The 26,554-nt window shown below is 53.9% G+C and overlaps 1 protein-coding gene across 1 annotated transcript in view; it reads left to right on the top strand.

Annotated features, from left to right (window-relative positions):
• The first annotated feature begins 300 nt into the window (after positions 1-300).
• Positions 301-26,554, top strand: part of WNT10A (Wnt family member 10A) — a 44,272-nt gene continuing 18,018 nt past the window's right edge. Inside the window, exons 1-3 of the mRNA XM_078607769.1 lie at positions 301-450; positions 7,192-7,454; positions 23,677-24,050. Coding sequence (XP_078463895.1) covers positions 389-450; positions 7,192-7,454; positions 23,677-24,050 — 699 coding nt within the window. The 5' untranslated portion in view covers positions 301-388. The remainder of the gene's footprint in view (positions 451-7,191; positions 7,455-23,676; positions 24,051-26,554) is intronic.

Below are 26,554 nucleotides of genomic sequence, written 5' to 3'. Positions count from 1 at the left end.
CAGAAAAGGCAGAGAGATCCTCCGATCGCGGGGCCGAGCCGCGCAAATGGGCGACGAGGAGGAGGAGGAGGCGCGCGCCGTCTCTCGGGGGTCGCTCGCTGCGCTCGTGCGCCACCTCGGCACGCCGCGTCCGCGTGACCGTCCCGCGTGCGCGCCGCGCAGAGCATCGTCCGCCCGAGTTCACATCGAGCTCCAGGAGCGCTGAGTCGTCTCTAGGATAACAGAAGGCGGCGGCTGGCGGCGGCGGGGGGGGGGGTGTCCAGGGGGAGGTGGGGGCAAGGGGGACCGCGGCTCGTTTGAGCCCCTCTCGCGAGGTGGGAGGAGGAGGGGGGGGGCGCTCAGCGGGAAGAGGGAGCGCTTCCTCCCGCTTCGCCCTGCGGGAGGAGGGATGGCGGTGACCCGGGTGCCGTGTCTGGTGCTCGCGATGGCCATGGCGCTCGCCGCGCGAGGGTAAGAGATGCCGGAGAGGTGCGCGATGGGGGAGGGGGGGTGAGGAAGGTGTACAGGTGAGCGATGGGTGGTGAGGAAGGTTTACAGGTGAGTGATGGGGGTGAGGAAGGTTAACAGGTGAGCGATGGGGGTGAGGAAGGTTTACAGGTGAGCGATGGGTGGTGAGGAAGGTTTACAGGTGCGCGATGGGGGTGAGGAAGGTGTACAGGTGAGCGATGGGGGGGGGTGAGGAAGGTGTACAGGTGCGCGATGGGGGTGAGGAAGGTGTACAGGTGAGCGATGGGGGTGAGGAAAGTGTACAGGTGCGCGATGGGGGTGAGGAAGGTTTACAGGTGAGCGATGGGGGTGAGGAAAGTGTACAGGTGCGCGATGGGGGTGAGGAAGGTGTACAGGTGCGCGATGGGGGGGGGTGAGGAAGGTGTACAGGTGAGCGATGGGGGTGAGGAAGGTTTACAGGTGCGTGATGGGGGTGAGGAAGGTGTACAAGTGCGCGATGGGGTTGAGGAAGGTGTACAGGTGAGCGATGGGTAGTGAGGAAGGTTTACAGGTGAGCGATGGGGGTGAGGAAGGTTTACAGGTGAGCGATGGGTGGTGATGAAGGTTTACAGGTGAGCGATGGGTGGTGAGAAAGGTGTACAGGTGCGCGGACACGTGGGGCTGTCTCTGCTAGGTGAAGACCTCGGGCTCGGCTAACATGCTGCTGCTGCTGCGTGGTGGTCATATTCAGGAGAATGGATTTGCGGATCTATCTGTGCGGAGCTTTGCGTTTATTAGCTCCTAGTTCTGGTGTGGTGGTGGTGGTGTTTTTTTCCTTTCGGGCACGAACTCCCCATACGAGGCCGTGGAAGTGACCGAACGAATCAATGCCAGGACCGTCCCGAGTGTTGAGACTCAGCGAGGCTTTTCTGCACGAATAGAAGGCATTGTTCGGATTGTTCTGTGCATGTGCCTGCTCGCTCCACGTCCCCCCCCCCCGCATTGTTCTGCAAAAAGCGCCCGTTTTGTTGTATGTTGACGCCGCTGTAAGAGACGGGAAAAAAAGGAAAAGCGCGCATCGGAGCCAGCGAGTCTACTACATTCACGTGGCGGACGTCGGGCTTAGCGATGGCACAGACAACTGTTGGCATAACTGCAAAGTGGTACTCCGTTGTGTAGCCCCGGCGAGTGTGATGGGCCGGGTCGAATTCTCTGGCTAACGAAGCACCCGTTTGGCCACACTCGCGCTCTCACACAGATGCGTGCTGCTCGCCGCGGGTAATGCCGAATGACGTCGCGTCGGCTCGTATACCGCAGCCGCAAATGTTGAAGTGCGTTTGGGAAAGGGGCAACACGAAAAGGTGCAGGTGACAAGGAAGACGACGCCTGTTCGTGTTTCCTTCTTGAGCGACTTCTGGTCTCGATGGGCCTCTCACTTGACTTTAACGAAAGGTCACCCCGTCTGTCTGTCCCCAATTATCTAAGGCGACTTCTCGAGTTTAATCGCATTGCCGTTGCGCGCATTGTGGAATCGTTCTGACAGTAGTTGAGCCTTGGCGATGCGATTCATTTGCTGCGGTTGTTGTTTTTTTGGGGGGGGTCGAAGACATATCTAAGGGGGCCGTGTTTTGCTCGGGGAGCGCGCCTTTCCCTCCGACGTTGGTCGAACGCGCTGCGTCGCTCTGTGCGCGGGATAGCGTGTCGAGGAGACTGTGTCGTTTCGCTCGTTTCGCCAAGATGCGCCAAGATGCGCATCGGCTTTCGGCAAAAGGCGTGCGACGTGCCTCATTACGCAGGGTCCGATTGACACCTCAACGAGAGAGCTCGCCTCGCTGCCAGTTCTGTCTGAAGTGTCCGGATGCGTCCATCGCCGAAGGGAGCGATGCGTTTCGGCCGTTCCGTCGGCGCGCGCGCAGACGCTTGGTTCAAAAGCTACAGCCGCTGTTGAATTATGTCAGCAGTCTAGAACGCGTGTCAGTATCGCCTCGTTAATAGCCTACGCTAATGATAATGTGTTTGACAGATTGTCAGAATCACAGCCTATAATTGTCAATTACGAACTTATAAAGACCACGCATTTCGGTCACAGTGCGGGTTAGTGAAAGTGGGTAGGGTAGATGGGGGGGGGGGGGTCTTAATATCGGTTACCCCCTCGCCGACGCGAGCCATAGCCGTGAAGCGAACTCGGGTGACCGCGTGCGTAGCGCAAGAGTGTGCTAACCACAGCGCCACCGCTCCACCGCCAAGACTTAACGATGAAGTGAGAACTGCTCGAATGCGCGTTACTCGGCAATGAAGGCGGCCTTTAATGAATGTTGAATGCCCGCCCGCTGCGGGGATTGGAGATCGCGTGGATCCTGTGGGGTAGTAAGGGTGGCGCAGTGGTTAGCGCATCGCGTTATGAGCTCGCATTGCTGGCCACCGCTAGCGGACACGCGAGTGGTGTTTGAATCTCTCCCCAGCATCCCCTCCACCAACCCTCAAGTATTGCGAAACAATCCCGGCGTGTGGTGTGGAGGGGCTTCACTCAGCAGTGGATTGACAAAGGGCTGCACATTTGTATAAGCAGAGCTGCCAGCTGAGCCGGCTACCGCAGACAGGCACGGTTCGATTCCCGCTGCCAGGACCACCCGATGCCTCTTTAGACTTGCTAAAGGGCGCTTGCCTGCTCTAAAGTAGGCGTTAGAGACTCGGTGACGACATTTTCAAGAGCATATTTGTGTTTGTCGGTGTCGTGGCCTCAACTTTTAAGACTTGCATTTTCTTTGTTGGACCACATCACGTTGAATGCGCCCGATCTCGGAAGTTACGCTGAATCGAGTCCGGTTAGTAGTCGGATGGAAGACTGCCTGGGAATAAAAGCTGTTGCAGACTTCGACCGCGAAGTCGCCAGGAGATGGCAGTAACCGCAATGGATTCTTGAATCTATCCGTGCAAAGCTCCGACCGGTACCCCCCCCCCTCGTAAGCGTGGGCTTTCTCCGGTCAGTCCGGTTTCCTGCCACGTGAAGGCCACTCGTCAACACGACTGGCGAAACATCGCAGTGCAGGGCCCTCTTCGAAAATAGTCCTGAGACTCAGTAGCAAGGCATTCCCGTGATAACTAAAGGCATTATTACGTCCCGCACGTGACGTGCTATGCATTACAGATGAATCATCGTGGATAGGGGGGGGGGCAGCCTCCACTCGGATACAATAACACCCAAGGAGCTCTCGCCTGGTTCAATAAAGGACACGCAGAGACAAAGGGGAAGCCCTGAAAGACTCACCGACGCCACTGGTGACGGAAGGGGCCTCTTAGGTAGCTCCCCTCTAAACGGTCCTTGGCCTACTCTTTCATGCTGGCCAGAAGGTCTTGGCAGAGGCGGGAGTCTCCACACTTTAGCCCAACTAACTGCGGTGCACATATACAATTGATACTACCGGGTGTGCAGAGGTGGCACGTGTTGGGGGTAGGATTTAAACAACATGGACATCGTTTTAACTGCCGCGCAGGAAGATGGAACTGAACTGGTGATCTCTGGATTGCAAGTCACGTGTGCTCACAATCAAGGCTGTCTGTGGATAATTAGGAACAGCACCAACCGGACTGGAGTTATTGGCATGAATGAAGTCATTATCTTTTTTGTAAGCGAGCTACTTATTTGCGTATTTAAAATTGTGCAGTGTGCTAAGTGGGACTCTTTCATCTGTGATGTGTCACTCCATCAATCATTAACCCGTTCGTCGACCGCGAAACGTAACGGCAATGAGCTCGGTCTCTCGATCTTTCAGGATCGGAGATTGTGGCACGCAGACTCCTTTACGTCACCCTTTTCTGTTGTTCAAAAACAGAAAATGAAAAATAGTTTTTAATCTCTGCGAAATCTGTTCGGCTTTATGAGACGTACATTGGACGTGACCCAAGTAGAGGATGCTGGAGGAAGTGCGATTCGTGTTCGTGGAAGGCAAGGCTGTATGTTTTTTTGTTTAACGTTGATGCATGACTAAGTCTAATCCTGTGCAAACCAAACTTGCTCAACATGACCACAATATTCTACAGGTGCTGTCTTGCGGATTGGCTCGCCCCCATCCCAGGAATGTGGAATTTCCACCAATGACTCGCGGCTATAAGCGAGCGTTAAGCGCGGTCCCACGCTCTTTCGAGCTGGACACCCACCACGTGTTTGCCTTTTTTCAGTGGAAATTATAAAGTTGTTTTTCGTTTTTTTTTTACTGGATAAAATGTTGTTCTCGCAGCTTCATTAGTACGTCTACCGTAGAAGCGACGGTCTCCAGCACAACTATCGAGCGCTTGATGCCCATGGGGGGTGGAGCGGTGGCACAGTGATGATCACATTTCGATAGAATTCATCCAGCAGCGGATAGATCATGGCCGAAGGAAAAGTTTTTATGATGAAATTGATGATAAGATACCGAACTCTCCTCCGCGGTTGCGCTTTTTTATTTATCGTCACGCACACACAGAGGTGTAGCGTTTTGTTTTATTAATTTCCCAAGGCCGCTCCCTTCTTAAGTCTGAACGAGGAATTTCCACCGGATCCCGAGAAAGGCGGTGAAGAATCGGCGGGGCAAGAGAGTCACCCAAGGCGGTGGGCATTCCACCAGCGCGGCATTGGCTTGAGCGCGGTAAATTCCCCTGTGAGCGCCGAATAATAACAAGCGGTTTTTATCTCGGGACAAATCTACAGCGGTGCGTGAAGGTGACGCAGAAAAAAATATGTGCATTCCTGTATGGGAGATATACAGACAGGCAGAGAGAGAGAGGAGAGAGCGAGATGATGGACCGACGTGCTCTAAGATGTCTCTGGGAGGAATGTACGCGAGGTGAAATTTACGCGCGCGAGTCCCTGAAAGGTGCCGAGCGGTAACAGCGAGAGGAATGGACGCCTCGACCACGTCCGTGACACGTTCGTGCTTCTGCGGGTGTCCGTGATTGCGCGTCATGAAAATGATGCGAGGGACATTGATAGACTGCATATCCACGCCACTAACGATCTACTGATGGATGAAGGCCTTCCCACTCTGTACCGGTCGTGGAAATAGTATAACCATGCTTCGCCACCCTGGTCAATGTGAGTCGATGATGGGCTTGGGGCTTTCAGAAATCGCCGCTGATGTTAGCCGTGGCCTGGAATAGAACTCAGGCCGCTAGTACTGCTCAATATCTCTTCGTCGCGGGAAATCATCACCGCCACCATCATCATCATCACCGCCACCAAGAAATGCGTCTTCTTAAATGCCGCGCGTAATCACGGGGAGTGATGCCTCGATCGCCAGACGAAGTCTTTCAAAGAAATGAATTCGCCGATAAGACGTGGGACAGTTTCCCAATTGCTCGGACTCACCGGCGAGCAATTCCCGGCCGCGTGTTCCTCACCGAGGAGAGAGCCCGGTGCGGTGTGCGTCCCCGACTCCGTAGCGTGACCTCGTCGGAAGGGGGGCGGGGGAGTGGTTGGGAGGGCAATACAAACACTCAGAGGGACCACTGCACAATCAACGTTAAAAATACATATTTAAACGAATGTTAAACATTCTAGATGTGAAGCTTTCGTGACTGCAAGTATTCATATTCTTAGGTTTTTTCGGTAAAGTCACGTAGGTAAAAAATTAAAATTAATAAAAGTAAAATAAAAAATAAAAATCACGACGTTTCGGAGGCAACGTCGTGATTTTTTTTATTTATTTATTTTACATTTATTAATTTAAATTTTTTACCTACGTGACTTTACCGAAAAAACCTAAGACTATGAATGTTTAACACTGACCTGATACTAGGAGGGGGTGAGTGAACTGGGTGAGGGGGCGAGGCTCGGAAACCCGCGCAGAGAAACACGACTCGCGTCAGCCTGGTTCTCATTAGAGCGGCCATTAGTTCGCTTCTCATAGGCAACAGATTTACTTACAGACCTCGTGCGCGTGTGGGTGTGCGTGTTTGTCTTTGTGCGCGCGTGTGTGTGTGTGTCAATGGGGAGCGGTAGTGTAAAGTTTAGTGCGCTGCTCTGCGAACCTGGCGACCCCAATTCGATTCCCGCTCACGGCCGATATCGGTGACGAATGCATGAACCACTCACTGGCTTGCCTGAGGTCGACTCAGCCTCAAATGAGTACATGGTGCTGGGTGTGAACATCAGCTCTGGGGAGACAAAGGCGACCGGACACACCACCCCCGAATAGGTGATCGCTAACAGCACCTGCCCCAACAGCCTCGTGTAGGTTACACGGGGGAATTTAAAGTTATTTGTCAGTGTTGCGTGTGCTGCTGCTTGGGAGTTGGAGGCAGTCGCCCTCCAGCAACAACAAGAAAGGGCAGAGGAGCGACGCTCACAACAACGAGCAGAGCGCCGGATGGCTAAACCACAGAAAGTTGACACAGTTGGGGGCACAGCTGGTGAATCTGCCAGTGATCTCAGTCAGTCAACCCACGGCACCTGGGTCTGTTCCGTGACCTCCTGCCAGCGGTCCTTCAACACTTCACGTGGCCTCAAAGTGCACCTAGCATGGCACAAGCACCGTGGGGATGTCACCGCCACTTAGTCGGTGAACGGCGGTTGTTGTTGTTGCTGCTGCGTGTTTACTCCTGCCTCTATGTTCACGTGTGTGCGTATGTGTGCGTGCTTGCGTCCCGTGTCTGTCTGCGTGCGCGTGCACATGACTCATCTCGCCGCACTGCCACCTCTCCGGCTGGACCGAACCAACAACTTCCAACCACCACCACCACCACTCACCCACCCACCAACAACAAACAAACGACAACAAATTCCAGGGCGCTCACAAACGACATCCTCGGACTCAAGCTGCCCCCGGAGCCCGTGCTGAACGCCAACACCGTGTGCCTGACCCTCGCGGGACTGAGCCGGCGGCAGCTGGAGCTCTGCATGCGCAGTCCAGACGTGGCCGCGTCCGCCGTGCAGGGAGTGCAGATCGCCATCCACGAGTGCCAGCACCAGATGCGCAACCACCGCTGGAACTGCTCCTCGCTCGAGACCAAGAACAAGCTGCCCTACGGCAACACCATGCTCACGCGAGGCAAGTCCACCACCCCAGGGCGTGCGTGGTGTGTGGGTGCGGGCGCGTGGAGTGATGTGTTTGTGTGCGTGAGTAGTGTGTGCGTGCGCGTGCAGTGGTGTGTGTGTGTGCGTGAGTGGTGTGTGTGTGCGTGCAGTGGTGTGTGTGTGCGCGTGAGTGGTGTGTGTGTGCGCGTGAGTGGTGTGTGTGTGCGCGTGCAGTGGTGTGTGTGCGTGAGTGGTGTGTGTGTGGGTGCAGTGGTGTGTGTGTGTGCGTGAGTGGTGTGTGTGTGCGTGAGTGGTGTGTGTGTGTGGGTGAGTGGTGTGTGCGTGGTGTGCGTGGTGTGTGTGAGTGCGTGAGTGGTATGTGTGCGCGTGAGTGGTGTGTGTGTGCGCGTGCGCGTGTTGTTGATTTGTCACGGCTCGCACTGCCTGCACTTTCTTGCGCGGGGACACGCGGCCCCCGGGTCGGGAGGATGGCGTTGGGGCGAGGCGTCATTTTGGCACGCAGGGGACGCGGCTCAACGCTGGTCGGTATGCGGGTGACGTCATTGCGCAGATGCGCTCATCCCACGCGGCAGCCAGTGAGGATTCCAGCCAGCCAGCAAAACTTTTAAACAAAAACTATATTTCGCTTATTCTGTGTGTCTTTCGGTAAAGTCACGTAGATAGGTTCAAGGAAAATAACAAATATAACAAAAAAAACTACGACGTTGTGATTTATTTATTTGTTTTCTTCCTGATGACGATCGCTTGTGTTGTGATCGAAACGTCGTAGTTTTTGGTTATTTTTGTTATTTTCTCTGAACCTATCTACGTGACTTTACCGAAAGATCCAAAGAATATGAATTCCTGCAGTCACGAAAGCTTTAAGTCAAGATATATTACGCTTGTTTACCCAGGAAAGCCTCATGTCTATATTTTCAGGAGGGTCCTGCCAAGTTTTTATAATAGGAGGGCGATGATTGCTGAGTAATTTCAGCTGTAATTAATATACTTATTATTCGAAAATCTTTCAAATTGCGCAAATTTGGACCGTGAGACGGCAATGACCTACTCTTGCACTTCCACGGTGAAGCAATCGAGCGTATTTTTGCGTGTGGTTAATACACCCTCAGTATTAACCTGGGCAGCCGCTGCATTCGAACCGCAAACGCGCTACCGCTAGTCCTTTGTAAACGCCCGGCAATTGGGCGACTGTGCGTTTGTGTGTTGGTTCGTGCCGGCCTTCACCGATGCTCGTGACCAAGCACTTACCCGTACCGTGTGGGTTAGTATTTATGGGCTCGCGAGGGTTGTGTGCGTGTCTACGTGTAGTTGTGTAGTGTCCAACTCCTCGTGCGCCGTGCCGGCCTTCACAGGTGCTACTCGCTAACAGCACTTGCCCCCGACAGTCTGTTAAGGCTACACGGGGGGATCTTTGTCTTTGTGTTGTGTAGTCGTGTAGCGGTGAGCGCGCTGCGCTAGGAGGCCCGAGTTCGACTCCCGCAAACGCCCAACACCAATGACGAATTCATGATCTGGTCCTGGGCCGATTCAGCCACAAATGAGGACCTGGTGTGCAAACATCGCCACTGGGGGAGACAAAGGCGGTCGGGCGTGCGACTGGCCACCCACCCCCTCGTGTACCGTGCCGGCGTTCATAGGGTGCTCGTTTACAGCACTTGCCCCAACAGCCTGTAAAGACTATACGGGGGTTCTTTGTCTTTTGTTGCGTGTGTGTGTATGGGCGTGTTTGTGTGGATATGGAGGCTTAAATGTGGATGTTTGTGTGCGTGTGTGTTTGGTTTGCGAACTACGTGACTAACGCGGCGACGTTAGATATTGGAGCGGCTCGGACACAGCTAACATCAGCTGCAGATGAACGGGTGCGTGATGCAGCATGCACTGGAGATATAAAGACGGCCGGGTGTCGTGCTGTCCGCCAACAGCACTCACCCCCAACAGTCTATGTCGGCTGTACGTGTATCGGTGTAAGCTGGTATGTGTTGCTGTATACGAGTGTATGTTGTCTAAGCTGGTATGTGTTGCTGTCTGGTGGTGTGTGGGGAGCGGTGGCACAGTGGTTAGCGCGCTGCGCTGCGAACTCGGCCACCCGAGTTCGATTCCTGCTCACGGCTATCACCAGTGACGATTTAATATGAACCGGGCCTGGGGCTCCCCTCGGTCGACTCAGCCTCAAATGAGAACCTAGTGGCGATGTGTAAAAACATCGCCACTAACGAGACAAAGGCGGTCGGGCGTTGCGCTGGCCACCCACCTCCTCGTGTGTCGTAACCGGCCTTCATAGGTGCTCGCTAACAGCACTTGCCCCAGCAGTCTGGTGAAGGCTACACGGGGTACTATGTTTGTGTATGTCGGTGTGTGGATGTACAGTGCGTACACGCTGACTTTTGCATGCAAATTCTCTCGTACGGTCACTCACTCGTGATCGCATTCTCTCGATCTCTCTCCTTCCCCCTCGGGCATCGTTGTTTCACTTGCTCGCTCTCTTCAACTCTTTTATTCGGTTGTTTGAATTTAATCAAACACACGCAGACGCACGCAAAGCCAAACATCCTCCGTGTAACCTTAAACGACTTCGGGAAAGTGATGATAGCGAGCGCTTATGAAGGCCGGCATGTGAGCACCACGCCCGACCGCCTTTGTCTCCATCGTGATGTTTTACACACAGCACCGGGTACTCATTTGAGGCTGATTCGACCGAGGTGCTCGTGAGCGGGAATCGAACTCGGGTTGCCGGGTTCGTAGCGCAGCGCGCTAACCACTGCGCCACCGCTCCCCACACACACTTACACACATGGGTCACTGGGTTCGTAGCGCAGCGCGCTAACCACTGCGCCACCGCTCCCCACACACTTACACACATGGGTCACTGGGTTCGTAGCGCAGCGCGCTAACCATTGCGCCACCACTCCCCACACACTTATACACTTGGGTCGCCGGGTTCGTAGCGCAGCGCGCTAACCACTGTGCCACCGCTCCCCACACACTTATACACTTGGGTCGCCGGGTTCGTAGCGCAGCGCGCTAACCATTGCGCCACCACTCCCCACATACACACTTATACACTTGGGTCGCCGGGTTCGTAGCGCAGCGCGCTAACCATTGCGCCACCGCTCCCCACACACACACACTGACACACATCTAGACACACACTTGAGACCCACGCGGGTGAGCGGTGAGACGCCGCCTCGCGAGGTGAGTTCGGGAGCTTGCGCTCACGCGCCTAACGAGTCGCATTGCTCATCCGTCAAAGTCTCGCTCATGGGAGCCGGGGGCCGTCGCCCCCGTCGAATTGTTTAACGCGCATTTCACACGCACGGCCCTCGGCTCCACCCCCAGCGAGGCTCACTCGCGAGTCCTGAAAGCGATCTACCCCCCCCTCCCCCGCGCCGCGCATCCCGCGGACAGGCGCGCGCTTCGCCGTTCAAGCCTCCGCCAGTGTCGCGAGTCGTGTGGTCTGTCGTGGTCATCCAGAACAGACCGCACAACGTCTAACGAATTTTTCGATTTAAAGCTTTCGTGACTGCAGGGATTCATCTTCTTGGTTCTTTCGGTAAAGTCGCGTAGAAGGGAAGTAATAAAATAATAAAAATAAAACATGATAAAATAATTCTCACGACGTTTCGGCCACAACACAAGCAGCCGTCCTCAGGCGAAGACCAGGTTTGTCGGGGAGACAGCGTCTGAATGAAGAACGTCTAACGACGCGATGCTCGATCCTGACGCGGTTGTCTGGCTTTGGCCACCTGAATGTGAAATCCTAGTTGTTGCTCAGCAGCTGCACAGAGCCGTACGACAGAAGAATAATAATAAGAAGAAGGAGTGTCGTGAGCGCTGTTTTGCGAGCACGAATTAAGTGACGTTCGCGTGGCACGCGAGGTCGTGGCGTTGCCGTCTGCCAACACAACGTCGACGTCGGCCCGCCTTTGTCTTCCCTTTGCCGATGTCCACACCGGTCGTCGTGGGGGTATTCGTGTTCATGCTGAGTCGACCTAGGATAGGCACGGATGGTGTTGTAAGATTAGACGGTGAAGAGATGAAGTCAGGACATCCAGTGGCCTTAGCGCAGTGTTACGCTGATCTATTTATTGGCCCAAACACTCACAAGACAAACACAAAAAACCTCCGTACAGCCTCAACATACTTTTGGGGTAAGTGCTGTGAGCGAGCACTTATGAAGACCGGCACGGCACCCGAGGGGGTGGGTGGCCAGCACCACGCCCGGCCACATTTGTCTCGCAAGTAGCGATGTTTACACATCGCTCCAGGTACTCATTTGAGGCCACGTCGACCCAGGAGAGGCCCAGAGTCGGTTCGGATAATCGTCACTCGCGTTGGCCACAGTATAAACTACAGGCGGCAAGTGCATCTAACACGGGCTGCAGGGCACACGAACACAGGGGGGTGGTGGTGTGGTCAGGACAACGCACCGGCTGCTTTTGCCACCGCGCTAAGCGCTCATTTAAGGCTGAATCGACCTAGGAGAGACCCATGACCCGTTTCGGATATCACTCGCCACCGATGATCGCGATGGTATCGAATCGACCTCGTCGTGTCAGCGGGTTTCCGAGAGCAGACGCGCTAACCACTGCGCCACCGCTTTCCAAGGCGTATGGGCAACCGTCTGTGGACGGAGCCACAACGATAGCGCATTTCTGTTGCTAGCCCCGTAGGGAACAGCGGAGCAAGTAGCTCGCTGGCCCGTCTGTGCGTCGGAACGTTCGGCGTTGTTACCTCCTCGCGCGAGTGGGGGTTTCGGGTTGCTTCCCTTTTCGTCCAAATCATCAACTAACAAAAAAAATCCGACCCTAAAGCGGGGCCATCTCGAAGAGGGAATCTGTCCCGAAGAGACTCTTTCGGGCAATTATTTCAAATGACACCTGTAAACTGCAGGAGGTATGGCTCCCAAACTTTACAGCGTCAGCGTCCCCTCGGGGGCTACGCGCGCACACACGGGCGCGTTTACAGGAATCATTACCACAGCTCGATAGTTTACGAGCGGACAAAGTTTAGGAGCACGCGAGCAACGGGGTAGTTTTTTTTATATTAGTTAGGAATGCGTTTGAGAACAAGTGCGTGCGTGTGTGTCAGTGCAGTGTGTGTGTGTGTGTCCGTGTGTGTGTGTGTCAGTGTGTCTTGTGTGTGTGTGGAGAGCGGTGGCGCAGCGGTTAGCGCACTGCGCTACGAACCCGGCGTGTCCCGAGTTCGATTCCCGCTCACGGCCGTCACCAGTGAGGATTAAACTGAATCGGTCCTGGGCCTCGCCTAGGGTCGACGCAGCCTCAAACGAGTACCTGGTGAGAGTGTGTAAACATCAACATTGGGGAGACAAAGGTGGCCCGGATGTGGCGCTGGCCACCCACCCTCTAGTGCGTCGTGTTGACCTTAATGTGTGCTCGCTAAAAGCACTTCTCTCAACAGTTTGTCAATGGCGTTGTGGGCGATCGTTGTCTTTGTATGTTCGGGGAAATGAGTGTTGGCAACGGTTCGCGCGCCGCGTGAGAAAACACCGGCAAATCGAGTTCGATTTCTGGCCACGGCTAACGCGAGTGACGAGTGAAAGCTGAACCGGTTCCGGGCCTCCCCCCTAGGTCGACTCAACCTCAAATTAGTACTCGGTGTGGTTTTATGACTCATCGGCACGCGGGAGACGGAGACATCCGATCGTGCTTGTGCGTGCGACGTGCCGGCCGTGGCAGCGTGCTCGCGAACAGCACCTGCCATCGACAGTCGATGCGGCTTTGCGTAGGGAAGGGCGGGGGGGGGTGTCGTTGTTTTTTTTGTGAACGTATCTGCCCGTGTGCCTTCCTCACAATCTCACTCGAGGCTGTGTAAAAACAAAATAAGTATCAGTTGACGCACGACGGTAAAACAGACCCACGCCATAGGAATGTGGAATTTACACCACGAGCGCTTCGACTCGTTTCCACGAAGGCTCTTGTCGAGAACGGCCTTCGATGGAATGCGATCGAATCATCTCTTGAGAATCGATCTCAAGAGATGATTTGATGCATCGTTACATTTCACAAGCCTGAAGCGTGACCTTGCTTAACGGAGGCCGGGGGGGGGGGTGCATGGCACCGTCTGCATGTCGCGTCCTCTGCTGCAGCTCTCACTTCCGTGCGCCACAATAGAGGAACAACAGATGGCCCCGTGGCTGTGCACGTATTAATTGGACTGAATATTTCACCGACGTTTTGTGACTTGACCATTGGACTCTAGCGGTGTGTGGGCTTAACCGTCGGCACTGGAGAAATGGCAGTGGCGGGGGGCGAACGCCCCCCCCCCCCCTTATACAGCTCCCCCAAAAGCTAAGAGACTGCCTAACTTATACCCCCCCCCCTCCAGCACACAGCACCTGCTCGTGACATCACATAGGAGCTACGTTGACAATCACGCGTGGGAATTGAACGAGCGAAGCGGGTAGCGGGTGGGGGGAGAAACGACGGTGGGTAGGTAGAGAGGTGGGTGAGATGGGGAGATGCCTCAGGCTGCGAGATGTTCCTGCGCAGCTCGTCCCCGTGTTCGTGACCGCTGATGGAAAATGGATCTCAAGACTGGGGCCGTAAAATAAATACCCCGACGGAGAGCGTGACCAGTCCGGACTTGCGGAGACGCCAGCTAAGCCGAGGCTGTGTGTGATTCGCGAGGCTCACTGCCCCGTGTAAATATCTCGGTAAATTTATCTCTGAGTCGCTCGGATTTTTGTGGCATCGCGGTGTCGTGGGAGACCGCAGATGACTTGAGAAGCTGGGAAAACAGGACAGGCATGCTGAGTCTGAATAATAGCCCTATTACTATGTATGTGTATATGTCTTGTGTGTGTATGTATGTGTGTGTTTGTTGTTGGGGGAGCGGTAGCGTAGTGGTTAAGCGCACTGCTGTACAAAACCCGTTGACCTGAGTTCGATTCCTGCTCACGACCAATAACCGGTGGCGAAACGTTGATTCGGGCCTGAGCCTCCCCCAGGTCGACTCCATCTTAAATGGTTACCTGGTGCGGTGTGTAAATATCAACACTCAGCAAACAAAGGCAAATGGATGTGGTGTTGGCCATCCACCCCCTATTCTGGTTTGCCAGTTTTCATAATCGATGGGTATCCGCACTTGCCCCAACAATCTAATAAAGGTTATCCGGGTGATATTTGTCGATGTATGCATATGTCTGGAGCCAATCATAATTTCACTACGACAAATGCATAGCATTTTTGTTTACAGTCCTTGTAAATAATACGAGTTGATATATATATTACATAGATGTGTGATATGATTGTGAACGTGCGCAACTAAAATTACTATGTACTGTATGTAACTTTGTACCCATGGTCATGGGCCTCTCCTAGATCGACTCGGCCTCAATTCGTACTTGGCGCAGTGTGTAAATATCAGCCAGAACTGGGAAGACAAAGGCGGGCGAGCGTGATGCTGGTCACTCACCCCCTCGTGTGCTAGTACGACCTTCATAGGTGCTCGCTAACAGCACTTACCCCAAAAGTCTGTGAAGGCTATAGGGATGTATGTTTTTTTATGCATCGAATATAATTATTTATGTAGGGTAACTAATTCCTACGGCCCAAATAACCCTGATTTGCGTCCGGTGTTGTGGGATCTCGGAAGATAAGGAGGTTTGAGTCTGGTCGATTGCTGGAGTCCCCCATCTGTGTGAGCGAAAGGCTCCGAGTGTTTCCCCGTCGTATTCGTCATGGGTTTGATGTCTCTCGCATGCCCCGGTTCGCTCCTGGACATGCGCGCGGAGCCAAACAAACGCCGAGGAGTGGAGTTGGCGAAACACAAAACCTGTCGAGAGAGGGGGACCCTTGCTGAACAATTCGTGAGTCAGGCTGGGCTTCCCTGTCTGAACAAAGGGAAACATTATCGCATTTTCTTTGGGTCTTTCCGTAAAAGTCACGTAGATAGGTTAAAAGAAAATGACAAAAAAACTACGACGTTTCGATCACAACACAAGCCATCGTCATTTGTTCCCCCCTTCTGATGACGATCGCTTGTGTTGTGATCGAAACGTCGTAGTTTTTTTGTTATTTTCTTTCAACCTAACTACGTGACTTTACCGAAACACCCCCAAACAATATGAATTCCTGCAGTCAGTGAAAGCTTTAACACGTTGTCACATTATCGTGTGCGATTATATTGGCGGTAAGGGAGCAGCCACAGTGGTTACCGCCACTGCTCGATAAACACGACGCCATGAGTGTCCGTGTTGCAGTGGAAATCTAACCTGTTTGTACTTATTTTAATTACACCATGGTAATTCTCGCGCCCCTGGCCACGTGAAACGGAATGCGTCCGATCTCGTCAGATCTGGGAAGCCAAGCGGGGTTGAGCCCACGTGGCTTTTAGTGCTCGCATGGTGGATGCCCGCCGTGCATAACAAGTGCTATAGGCCCGCGGGGCTAAGTGGTGGGGGGGGGGGCTGTAGAGGGCAATGCAGCCAAACCCACTGTTATACTGTACTTCTATACCCCCGCCTTCACCCATACACGGACGAACCAGCGTGGCGGGGTTACCGGCAAATGATCCACACGACCCACACACGGCGTGGGAACGGACGCCCCTGACAATGTCGCCTCAACGGTGGTGGGGGGGGGGGGGCATTGCCCCCCTTGGATCCACCACTGCTCGCATGTACAGCGCCTATCATGGGCGGTGGAGAGAATGGGTGGTTGTTGGACACAGGGAGCAAGATCATCCTCACAGTGCGCGTCCCCGTATAGCCTTAGAGTTGTTGTTGTTGTTGTTTATTGCTCGGAGCTAATGCTGTGAGCAGATGGAATTGCGCAAGGCGAGAATATGCGGACCGCCTTCGTCTCCCCATCGCGGAATCGTACTCAGGTCGCCGGGACCACAGCGATGTGAACGCCGGAAAAGAGGAGAGTGAACAGTCTGGGGGGCAGAGGTTATTACCCTAGCCCCTAAACTACTTGCCAACAACCAGCCTCCAGTACTCGTCATAACCAACAAGGATCTCTTACTAACCATGAACCCGAACCAACCAACCCCTCCTAACCGCATGTCACACGCATCATCATTATCCACATGAACAAATAAACAGACATACGCTCAGGGTACGGAATTTATTTTCTGTTACCGGGTAAAGCTCCACGGCGCTCTATTTCAGAAGCGACCTGGCCACAAATGATCGCTCAATGAAGCGGCTGACATCAGCCAAACACTCTCAACGCGCTTTGCTGGGGAAAACCCCGATGAACAATCCACTCACACACACACAGAAAATCCACACGACCACGGGGGGAACATGCAAATTCCAAATTTAGAGGCGACAGGGTCGGGATCGAACCCACGATCGCCTGCACACAACCAGCAGCCACGCGCACTGTGGGGCTGTTGGCGAGCACCTATTAAGGCCGGCACAGCGCGCGAGGTGGTGTTACCATACCGACGCCCGGCAGCCTTTGTCTCCCCAGTGTATGATATTCGTCGCCGCTATAGGATGCGAGCGGGAATGGAACTCGGGTAGCCGTGTTTTTTGAAGCGCGGCGCGCGAACCACGGCGCCATCGCGCTCCACAACAGACAGAGCACACGCGACGAACACAAGGCAAAGACCCCCGAATAGCCTTAACAGACGGCGGGGGCAAGTGCTATTGGCGAACACTTCTGAAGGCCCGCACGGGTGGCCAGCACCACGCTTGGCCGCCGTTGTCTCCCCAGTGGCGATGCTTACTGCACACCGCACCAGATACTCATTTGAGGCTGAGTCGACCTGGGGGAGGCCCGGTTCAGATAATCGTTACCGGTGTTGGCCGTGAGTGTAAATGGACCTCGGGGCCCCGGGTTCGTAGCGCAGTGCGCTAACCACTACACTACCACATCCCACACAACAAAGACAAAGACCCCCCGTATAGCCTCTGTTAGCGATTACCAATGAAGGCTGGTATGGCACACGATGGGGTGGGTAGGGTGGTCAGCAAAAAGACATGCATCCATGAGTTTGTGTGGATGTGCCAATGCCGGAACAGCATGTTGGTAATTACAAGACCATGGGCTGCACAAAAATCTAGCAGCCTCCTACCGTTGTTATTGAGCTGATCTGGCCCATGCCTTCCAATCAATCCAGACCAGGTGCCAGCATCATTACCAATTCGGACATTGAAGTCGCCCAACAGGATGACTCTATCCCGAGGGGCCACTTTAGCTAGCACCTGTGACAGGAGGGCATAGCAGCCATCTGACTCAACGGCCTTGGCTGCATCCCTCCACGGATGTTCGTCTTCGATGGGGGCATAAATAACCACGACCACCACTCCTCACCTCCGGTTGATGGGAAGGCGAGCCCACACCTCACCGCCACGCTCCCACGCCCCCTTCATTCTTTTGTTCAGAATAAGAGCCACTTTAACACGTAGGCTTTCGCGACCAATGTTATTCATAATCAACGTTTTTGGGTTTAGATCGCGTTATTTATAAATGTGTCGTAACCCTCCACCACCCGACACGGCCAATCGGTAAAAATGTGTCACGTTGACAAAAGACAAATAGTTCACTGCTTTAGCCCACCGGTGTGTTGAAGCCACAACATTTACAATTTGAGTACGACGTTTCGCTGGTAATTGCATCCAGCATCATCGGGCAATTCTGGCGAATTCTGGCGAATTGCCCGATGATGCTGGATGCAATTACCAGCGAAACGTCGTACTCAAATTGTAAATGTTGTGGCTTCAACACACCGGTGGGCTAAAGCAGTGAACTATTTGTCTTTTGTCAACGTGACACATTTTTACTGATTGGCCGTGTCGGGTGGTGGAGGGTTACGACACATTTATAAATAACGCGATCTAAACCCAAAAACGTTGATTATGAATAAGAGCCACTCCCTGTTGTTTGGTAGTCTCCTGCCCCGAGTAGAGGACTGTCCACCCCTCATGGTGGCAGGAGCCAGAGCCGGTCCACCGGACTTCTTAAATACCACAGAGATCCAGGCGGTACCGGTCCAGCTCCCGACAGAGGAGTGGAAGCTTCTCCTCCGCAGTGAGCATTCGAACATTCCACGTGGCCATCCGTAGTGGCTTTTTGTTGTTTCTGGAGGAGCCTTGAGGGTAAAGATTCAATTTCCTGGCTCCGCCAAATGGGGTTTGGCCAGGAGACGTCATAGACGCCTGTCCCCCCGGGGGCTCCGGCACAAGCTTATTAACTAGATATGTTTTACGTGGTTTTGTGGTAATGAATTGAAGGTGGAAGGGTTACCAACCCCTCGCACCCATCCAGAGCCCCCATTTAGGCGCTGTGATGGTTACAAACGCCATGAGGGGAATGGTCAATCTAAATTGGCCCTCCCCCCCACGGCACTGCCCAGCACAGCGTTGCTGTCCGGCACCACGAGGAGGTAAGGGGTGGTTTTTGCCGACACACACACACATAGACACACACACACGTAGACAAACACACACGCAGACACACGCACGCAGACACACACACGTAAACAAACGCACACGTAGACACACACACACACGTAGACACACACACACGTAGACACACACACACGTAGACAAACGCACACGTAGACAAACGCACACGTAGACACACACACACGTAGACAAACACACACGTAGACACACACACACGTAGACACACACACACGTAGACAAACACACACGCAGACACACGCACGCAGACACACACACGTAAACAAACGCACACGTAGACACACACACACACGTAGACACACACACACGTAGACACACACACACGTAGACAAACGCACACGTAGACAAACGCACACGTAGACACACACACGCAGACACACACACACGTAAACACACACACACGTAGACACACACGTAGACAAACGCACACGTAGACAGACACACACGCACACCTCCGCCAGCCGTTGCAGCAGCGGCCACACAGCTCGCCAAGGCAACAACACACGTAGGGGCTGCAGGTCACGGTCGCTCAGGGTCATTATCGCTATTTAATAATAATATAATTATCATTATTATTATTCTTGTCGGGGAGGTCTCGAGGTGGCCACGGAGAAGGGGGACTGGGAGGGGGGGGGCAACGGAAGCCCTCACTCCGCCGGCCCTCCTCCTGCGCCGCCCGTGGCTTTTGTGCCGCGTCGCGTTCTCAAGCTAATGAATCGTTCTCAAGCTAATTAATCGCAATCTCGGCGCGCAGATCGCATCTCTTGCTCGCAGTTGCCATGGCTGCCCGTGGCGGGCAGTGTGGGAACGAGCGAGCGGTCCGCGCGCGAGAGAGTTTTACTGCCGCCGCAAAGCGTGAGATAGAATCTGCCTCATCCTAAGTGGTTGTACAGGAGGAGGAATGGGCCGGTGGGGTGGGGTGGGGTGGTGGTGGTGGTAGGGGAGAGGGGGTATGATGAGGGGGGTGATGAGAGGAGGAGGGAGTTGAGGGGGGGGATGGAGGAGCGAGAGTTGTGGAGTTGTTGTTGTTGTTTTTTAAGAGGCGCACGTTTGGACGCGCACGCACACTGCACGAGGCTTGCATGAAATGAGGAGTTGGAGGTGGGGGGTCTCTCCTTTCTCTCTCACCCCCCCCCCTCTCTCACTCACTACGATGGCACAACGGAGAGATGGGAGGGCAAGATGAGAGAAAGGGGGGGGGGGAGAATGGAAGGAGGGTAGTGGAGAGGGGGAGAACAGTAGAGTCGGATACGTGAGGATACATCGAGATGAGAAATGGCAGGAAGAGAGAAACCGGACAGCTGGGAGAAGTCGGGAGCGATGAGAAAGTCGGGGAGGGTGTCACGTTTGGAAGAAGAAGAAGAAGAAGCAGCAGCAGTAGAAAAGGCGAGAGGCAAATAAATGTGAAGAAAGGAGAATGAAATGAGATACATAGAAAAAAAATACAAGCAAAGGAGAGAGGAGAGTGAGCGAGAGAGTGAGCTAGAGGTGGGGGTTTACATAAAGCAAAGTAAAACAAAATTAATTACGAAATGATGAACGAAGCAAAGTGCCGACTACACCGAGCATATTCTTGTTTCTACTGATCGTAAAAAAAGGAGAGAAGGGGAGGAGAGAGAGAGAGTTAGAGGCGGTGAAAGAGCGAACGAGAGGAGAACGAGACGAGAGAAGAGACGAGACGGAGAGGGGAGAGCGAGTGGGGAGAGAGCGAGAGAGCGGCCACACGCGTCCTCCGCATACAAAGTTACAAACGCGACAATTCACGCCGACGTCGCATTCGCCGCGCTCATGAAAAGCTCTTTGTACACAAGCGCCTCTTTGCTGCTCCGCGTCTGTATTCCGGATCCCATCTAATGAGTCATCCCTTCTTGGGGAAAATGACAGCACTGATAAGTAGAGGGATGCGTTTGCGCTGTGGGGGGGTAGGGGGTGCAATGATGGTTGTTGTTGGTGGTGGTGGGGGGTGGAATCATACAGAGTTGAGAACGGTGGGTAGACGAGATGACTGGTGGGTGGGTGGGTGGGGGGGTCTTGGGGCAAAAGGTAGCTAGCAAGTGTCGGGGTTAGAGGTGGTGGGGAGGGGGGGGGATGGAGCCGAGGGCGCGAGGGGGGACAAGGCGGAGGAGGATGTCAGGCGAGAGCCAGCAAGTGACGTTAAAGATCATCTCCGATGAGAGGCGCCTTTTGTTCTTTGTGCCACGGACGCTGTCCTGCCGGGGTGATCGAGCTGCCGCCGTCACACGCGGGGCCTTGTTTGTGGCGGCACGAGGGGGCCCTCGAACGCAGGCGGGCCCCACCGAGTCTCCGCACGCCGTCTTCAGGAGGGTGCCGCATTCCCGACGTTTGACCACAATTCTTGTGTCGATCGTTTTTTTTATTTGCACGGCCGAGGGCCCAGGCAGAGATACCCGGAGAGGCCAACGCGACACGCGGCGTGAGCGCTCACACACCTGCACGCGGCGGCTTTTGAACGTGGGCTTCCTTTTCTCCGTTAATATCACTTCATTCGACAAATCCAGGCTGGGGAAAGTGCATGGAGGATTTCCTTCAAATCTGATCCCACGTAAGCAACACCAGGTATTGACGTACACACGACAGACAGGCCTGTCAGGAAGCCGCTTGCCAGACTTCTGCACGGGCAGCCACTGCCCTAAAGGGGGGGGGGGGGGTGGTGGCTTTGCCTCAACGCGCTCTCACGTATTGGCATCCCTTTGTGGTCCACCAACCCCGGCCCCAAAGGTCCTTCGATCATAGGCGTGCCCCTCCCACGTGACGGCGCGGTGCGGGTAACCGCGAATGAATGTTTGTAGAGAAGTGCTTCGATCAAATAAATAAATATATTAGGCAATGATTAAAAACACACACGCATGCGGAGTTTATGTTCATAATACACTGCGCTGCACAGATAAACATCGCCCGTATTGAAGTGGCCGGAGCTGTTTCAGGGCCAATGCAGCAAAATTGAGGCTGCGTGAAGGCATCGCCTTATGTTTCCTTTCTTTGAATTCCACCATGTACAATTATCCGGGTTACAGTGTCGTGCCAGTGCTGTTAGCACTGATGCCTGTCCAGGGGGCTTCGTTTATTTATTCGCCCTCGGAGATTAGATTGCGCGCAAAATGCTATATCGCAGGGCGACTCCCAGCGCGCTACTTTTGCTCGTTAGAGAAGATAATTTAGTACATGGTGATACTGCAATCGCCATCTCATCATCATCGGCATCATCATCATCATCATCCTCTACATCCAGCGCTTTGAAGTCGGAGATGACGGCTCACGAGCAGATCACGATGCCTGTGAGAAACGGACCGGCAAGGGCAGTGAGGTGCACCCAGCAGATAGCGACGCAGGGTGCTGACTTTTTTGTATGCATTTTTGAGCGTCATCTCCTTGGTTTTTTTGTGGAGGTTTTGTTTGGGCCCTTCGGGTACCTTTATAGGCAAAATACTCAAAGGTACAATGCAGGATCCTACAGAAAGGAGACTGCAGACTGGAGACTCATTGAGGCTCTGTGGATATAATAATCATAATAATAAATAATCTATGCCTCGAGTTTCCTGGCTGGCTGCTGGCTGGGCTCCTCACTACCCCCACAATAACTCTGTTGTTAGTGGCTGCGGGCCATAGCCACTGAAGCTAGCTGGGTAACTGGCTAAACGGGATTTTTTTAGTGTAACAAATAAACATTGAATTGGATTGAAAATGGCGGAAGACGTTTGGAAAATATAATAATAGATTGCGAGACTAACAGGTGAGAGTAACAAACACAGACGACCAACACGGGCCATTTGAAATTGAAAATAGCATCCTCTGGTCTAAATAGGGGTAATGTGTCATCGCGAGTGAATTCTGGTGAAGTAAGTGGAGTTGAACGGAGGGGAGCAGGTGGGGAGGGAAAGAGCAAAGGCAGTGATATAATGTCGAGCTGAGCCATGGGTGTCGGCCTGAACTTGTGTTCTCTTTCGGTCTCTGCTGATGCCGCTTCTCCTTGCTGCTCGTCATATCTTCTCATACGCGAGGCACTTTGACTCGTGGTACTATTTGTGTTCACCGTCACGTGCGGTGTTACGGCTACGGCCGTCAAGTTTATCAACAACCACGTTTGAAAGAGTGACGATGACTGTCTATGCCGGACTGGACAAGGAAGCACATTTCGAATAATGGTTCTACTTCTTCCTCTTCCAAACAGTGTGCATCTGTGTGTGTGTCTTAAAATCGCAAAGGTTAAGTCGGTCCTATGTGAATCGGAATGTCACGCGTGACTTGCAGCGCAGGGCCTATGACATCGTTATTTGACTCAGAGCTGCGAGTTGCGAAAATTTTAACTCTAGTCAAGTTGGGGCCAGTCCTGGCTCATGGGTAAAATGCCGAGTTGACCCATATCCCAGTGCACCCCGCACATCATCGGCACGCGCTGATTCCTCTGATGAGCAGCTGGCGTCTGGGAACAGATCGATCCTCCTCTGCCCCCGTGTTCCGTTACGACTCAGCTTCTATTTAAAATGTAATCGTGGTTGTTAGTTACCACCATGTCTCATTTTTTTACGCCTGTTTGAAAACAAGTTTCAGTAAACGCTTTGTATAAATAATCTATTCTTATGCCCTTAGATTTGACGTTACTGCTCCATGAGCGGCGTGAGCATTTATTTCAATTGGTGTTGCTCTTAGGTCTCGTTTGCCCGCTTGAGTATCGCTCCGTTGCATGACCCGGCGTAAAGGATAACGGCGCACGACGATTCGGAGCGTATATTCTGCGGCCGCGCCAACCGATCTGACCGGCGTGTCGCGACGCGCCCCGCTCAATCGCCCGCTCGTCCGGCAACGTCTGCGCGCCCAGGCTACAGGGAGACGGCGTTCGCGTACGCGCTGGCGGCGGCGGGCGTGATGCACGCCGTGGCGAGCGCCTGCAGCCTGGGCAAGCTCAAGACGTGTGGCTGCGACGAGAAGCTCAAGGGCGACGAGGAGGCGTTCCGCGTCAAACTGATCAAGCTGAAGATGCAGATGCTGAGCCAGGGGAAGGCGGCCGCCAACGGCGTCTTGCCGCACGTGCCGGCCGACGCGCCTGGCTCGCCCGACACCTGGGAGTGGGGCGGCTGCAGCCACGACCTCGAGTTCGGGGAGAAGTTCTCGCGCGACTTTCTGGACTCGCGCGAGACGTCCCGCGACATCCACGCGCGCACTCGCCTGCACAACAACCGCGTCGGACGGCGGGTAACTATGCCGCCGCTGCTGCTGCTGCTGCTGTCGCCGCTGCTGCTGCAGACACCGAGGGATGAATGTTTGGATGCACGTTGAGCTTCTTTTGCACCGTACGTAGGAAACGGCGCTAATCGGACGTCCTGGGGGGGAGGGTTGGGAGAGGACAACAAACTAAACCCAAAAAGCAGTTCTACAGAAATTAGTTTTCAATCTAGATGATTTAAAAGTGCATAATTCCAGTGTGGCTTCCTAACATCGGAAGGAAGAGCGTTCCGGACGGCCGCAGAAGCGCATCAGAAAGCGTGCGATGCCGTAACCGTCCAATTGTTCGATGGCTTGCCAAAAGCCGCTGCGAGGATGATTGGAGTTTGCGTGAATAAGAGCGGACTTTTGTCCGCGATGAGGCGATGCGAAAAGCAGCTGTCTGACCGATGCCATTCGTTGGCCGCTCGGCCGCTGTGCGCCCACTGATCAGTCGCTTCCCCGTCACTCTGTCACAGTTGCTAACCACGATCATCGTTCTCGTGAACTCGCACCCCTTGATACCTCCACTAATGTCAAGGACTTGGTGTCTACCAGATTGACTGAAACGGAGTTTCCCTTCGTTCCTTGTGCTGCTCTGCTTCAAAACTCCCTCCCATCATCTCGTTCACCCCCCCCCCCCCTCACGTTCCTATAACACTTGCTATTCGGAGTGATCTCTGTAGCCGGCTGCTTTAGCGTGACGGTGGTGTTAGCTGCGATGGAATAGAGAAGGCATTTGCCTCAGCCGGAGCAGATGGCACCGCAGTTTGGCGGATGACACGCCGCCGATGCCGCACACCTCCCTCCTCGGTGAAGGCTGCGACGCGGTCAAGCGCCGCGGCGGGCACTCCCACAGATTCGCCCAGATCCCGGCCAATACTCGGCCCCCGACTGTGAATTTCAAGCCGCGGATGCTAATGATCATAATAATACATATCAACAACGGCGATTTGCATCGCGCCGCGACGTGGCAAGTCTTAGACAGCTGCATAGGGAGCTCGTTAGATCGGAGCGTACGAGTGTCGTGGGTGTCATCAGGTCGCAACGAGTGGGTCCCGTGCCCAGGGTGGAGGAGGAGGGCAGGTGGCCGAGACAGGCACTGGAGTGGTACCCAGAGGGGAAGGCCTAGAGCAGCGGGACTGTAAAGGTGATGAGACTCTTAAGAGTGGTCCTTGGAGGTCTGGAGGCAACCGTGCAACAGTGGAGGGAATCTAGCAGAAGGAAGGCTGCCATGGCGAGATGGAGCGGCAAAGATTTCGGTGGCTGTGATTACATGTTGACCATCACTGTGGTGAAAACGCTCGGCTCGCAATTGCAAGCCTCGCGATTGGAGTTAAAATGCCGGTTGGGGTGGGCTTAGTCTTCCATCCCTGTAACTGAGGTCTGTGGCCGTGTGTGTGCCTCAAGCGAGTAGCTGGTGCGGTGTGTAGCCCCACATGCGCGGTGCCAGCCTCCAATAGGCGCTCACAAACAGCACTTGCCCCAACAGAATGTTATCAGGCTCGACAAAGGGGGATCTTTGTCTTTGTTTGTCTCGCCATCTCTGAATGACACTGGTGGAGTGGGGTTTTCCCAGGTGCAGGCTGGGGGATGCGGGGTTGGCCGTCCCAATTCCCCAAGTTTCATCTGCGCCCTCAGAGCTCCTGGGCCTGGCGGATGAACCTGACATCCGCCCCGGCTGCTGGCTTCCTCTCCCGGTCTCCGTCTGCATCTCTCTCTCTCTCTCGTCTCCTGTCTCTCTGGCAGTCTCTCTGCCTCTCTCTCTCTCTCGATGTCTCTGTATCTCGCGGTCTGTTTCTCCCTGCCGCTGTGTTTCTCTCAATCAATATCACTCTATCGTCGTTAATGGCATGTGTTTGTCACGATGTTTGTCCTTGTCTCCATGAATGTATCTCTTTATCCACGTTCATCGATCTGTGTCTTCCTGTGTCTGTCTTTGTCTATGTATCCCTACGTTTGTCGATGCTTCGCTATGTGTGTCTGTCTATGCCTATCTCATTCTCCACATGTTTTCCTGCCTCTCTGTGTTTTCCTGTGTCTGCCTCCCAATGTTTCCCTTATTGCTCTCTGCCTCTGTTGGTCAGCATATATCCCTGCATCTCCCCCTGTCTCTGTCTCTCTCTCTCTCTATTTGCGTCTACACGGCTCCCTGTGTCTCCCTTTATCTCAGTGTCTCTCATTTAGCCAAGTGAACTGGGCTGGCATCAATAAAGAGATGAAATTTCCCGAAACAAAACAAGTGACTGCTTACAAACAAACTGCAGCGCACAGCACGTAATGGGGCCCTTCGGATAGCAGCAATAACAATTGCGCTATTCTGTAAACCGTGTGGAAATGTATTTCGCATCTAACATAGGGACAACGCAAAAAAGTGAACCAGCGCTTCGTGACAAACATTTTCCAACACAAACAAAAATCAGTGAGACGGTAAAGGCGCAGCCCTGCAACTGCTCGCTCGCGGCCACTGTTGGCGGAACGGCCTCTGCTAGATG

This window comes from Lampetra planeri, chromosome 2 (assembly GCF_965212315.1).
Source record: "Lampetra planeri chromosome 2, kcLamPlan1.2.h2, whole genome shotgun sequence".
Taxonomy (NCBI): Eukaryota; Metazoa; Chordata; class Hyperoartia; order Petromyzontiformes; family Petromyzontidae; genus Lampetra; species Lampetra planeri.
The sequence above is the reverse complement of the archived record's forward strand: the minus strand, read 5'-3'. Positions and strand labels throughout refer to the sequence as shown.